Raw genomic sequence first — 1,428 nt, forward strand, 5'->3', positions numbered from 1 at the left:
TTTCTTTTTTATTGATTATAGTCATAATTAAAGTAGATATGTATTGATATTTTATGCATTTGAGCAGTAAATAATTGGTATTGATGATATTGCGATCAAGAGGCAAACCATGTAATTGTTGAGTAAATCTTGGTTCGATTTATTTCAAGAGTAAATTATGAATGATTGCCTCTCTAGCTTTTTCCATTATTACTTTCTTTGTCATATGAAACAGCTTACCCATTAAAACATAAATTTAATCTACTATATTATCTGGATTCTTGATGTAGGTTTCGAAATCTGGTTCTGTAAAAGTTGAAAAGCTTATGACGGTTGAGCGATACTCCCATGTGATGCATATCAGCTCTACTGTGAGAATTTACTAGTAGTTCAGCTTTAAAGATCCGTGGAAGCATAAAAATCTTTGAAGTTTTTTCATTCCATTTCATTTGCATGTTTTAAAGAACTACTTTCTATTCTCTTTAGGGAACTTAATTAGCTTTATATGCTCCTGAAAACTTTATTAAAGAAGAAATTGTACATAATTGACTAGAACTTTTACTCACAGATCACTGGGGAGTTGCTTGATAATCTAACTTGCTGGGATGCACTGCAAGCTGCATTGCCGGTTGGAACAGTTGCTGGAGCACCAAAGGTCATTATATTTTCTTCCTTTTATTTATTACTCTTTCCTCATTTGTTATCGTTTACTAGCCATTCAACAAAATACTCGATCGTCTAGATACTAATCTTGCTGTCTCAGGGAAAAAAGAAACTTTACACAAGTCATCTTTTAAGGTTATTTTTCTTCTTCTTCTACTACAGGTTAAGGCCATGGAGTTAATTGATCAATACGAAGTAACAAGACGAGGACCTTATAGTGGTGGCTTTGGAGGAATATCATTTCTAGGCGATATGGATATCGCGTTGGCTCTCAGGACAATGGTGTTCTCTACTAGAGCTCGTTATGACACTATGTATTCGTACAAGAATGCAAACATCCGTCAAGAATGGGTTGCTCATCTTCAAGCTGGAGCTGGAATTGTAGCTGATAGCAATCCCGACGACAAGCATATGGAGTGTCAAAGAAAAGCCGCCATTCTTGTTCGTGCCATTGAGCTGGCTGAGTCGGCATTTGTGAACAAAGGATTTGGGAAGCCAGCCATTGACGGACCTATGCACAAGCTGCCCTGGACCCTGGTCCAAAAAAGTTGGGCCAAGAGAAAATTTGTTTAGATGACCATTTAGCTCACCAAAAAGGGAAAAAAATGTGAATGGAATCAAAAATAGAGGAAAATGTATTTATCAAATTTGTCTCTTTTATGTAAAATATCTTTAAAAATTTGAGAAAAAGATGGCTGGAAATGAATATTGAAGGTTAGAATTAGGGTGCTTGAACAGGCAGAAACAAAATACAGGAAAATGTATTTATTCTGTAAATTTGAATTA

The 1,428-nt window shown here is 35.3% G+C and overlaps 1 protein-coding gene across 1 annotated transcript; it reads left to right on the top strand.

Moving 5' to 3' along the window:
* The first annotated feature begins 9 nt into the window (after positions 1-9).
* Positions 10-1,411, top strand: LOC111384201 (anthranilate synthase alpha subunit 1, chloroplastic-like). Its single transcript, XM_023008461.1, has 3 exons — positions 10-350; positions 548-634; positions 805-1,411. The coding sequence occupies exons 1-3, from the start codon at positions 306-308 to the stop codon at positions 1,213-1,215; spliced, it is 543 nt and encodes a 180-aa protein (XP_022864229.1). The 5' UTR covers positions 10-305; the 3' UTR covers positions 1,216-1,411.
* Positions 1,412-1,428: the final 17 nt, after the last annotated feature.

This window comes from Olea europaea, unplaced genomic scaffold (genome assembly GCF_002742605.1).
Source record: "Olea europaea var. sylvestris unplaced genomic scaffold, O_europaea_v1 scaffold28658, whole genome shotgun sequence".
In the NCBI taxonomy this organism is placed as follows: Eukaryota; Viridiplantae; Streptophyta; class Magnoliopsida; order Lamiales; family Oleaceae; genus Olea; species Olea europaea.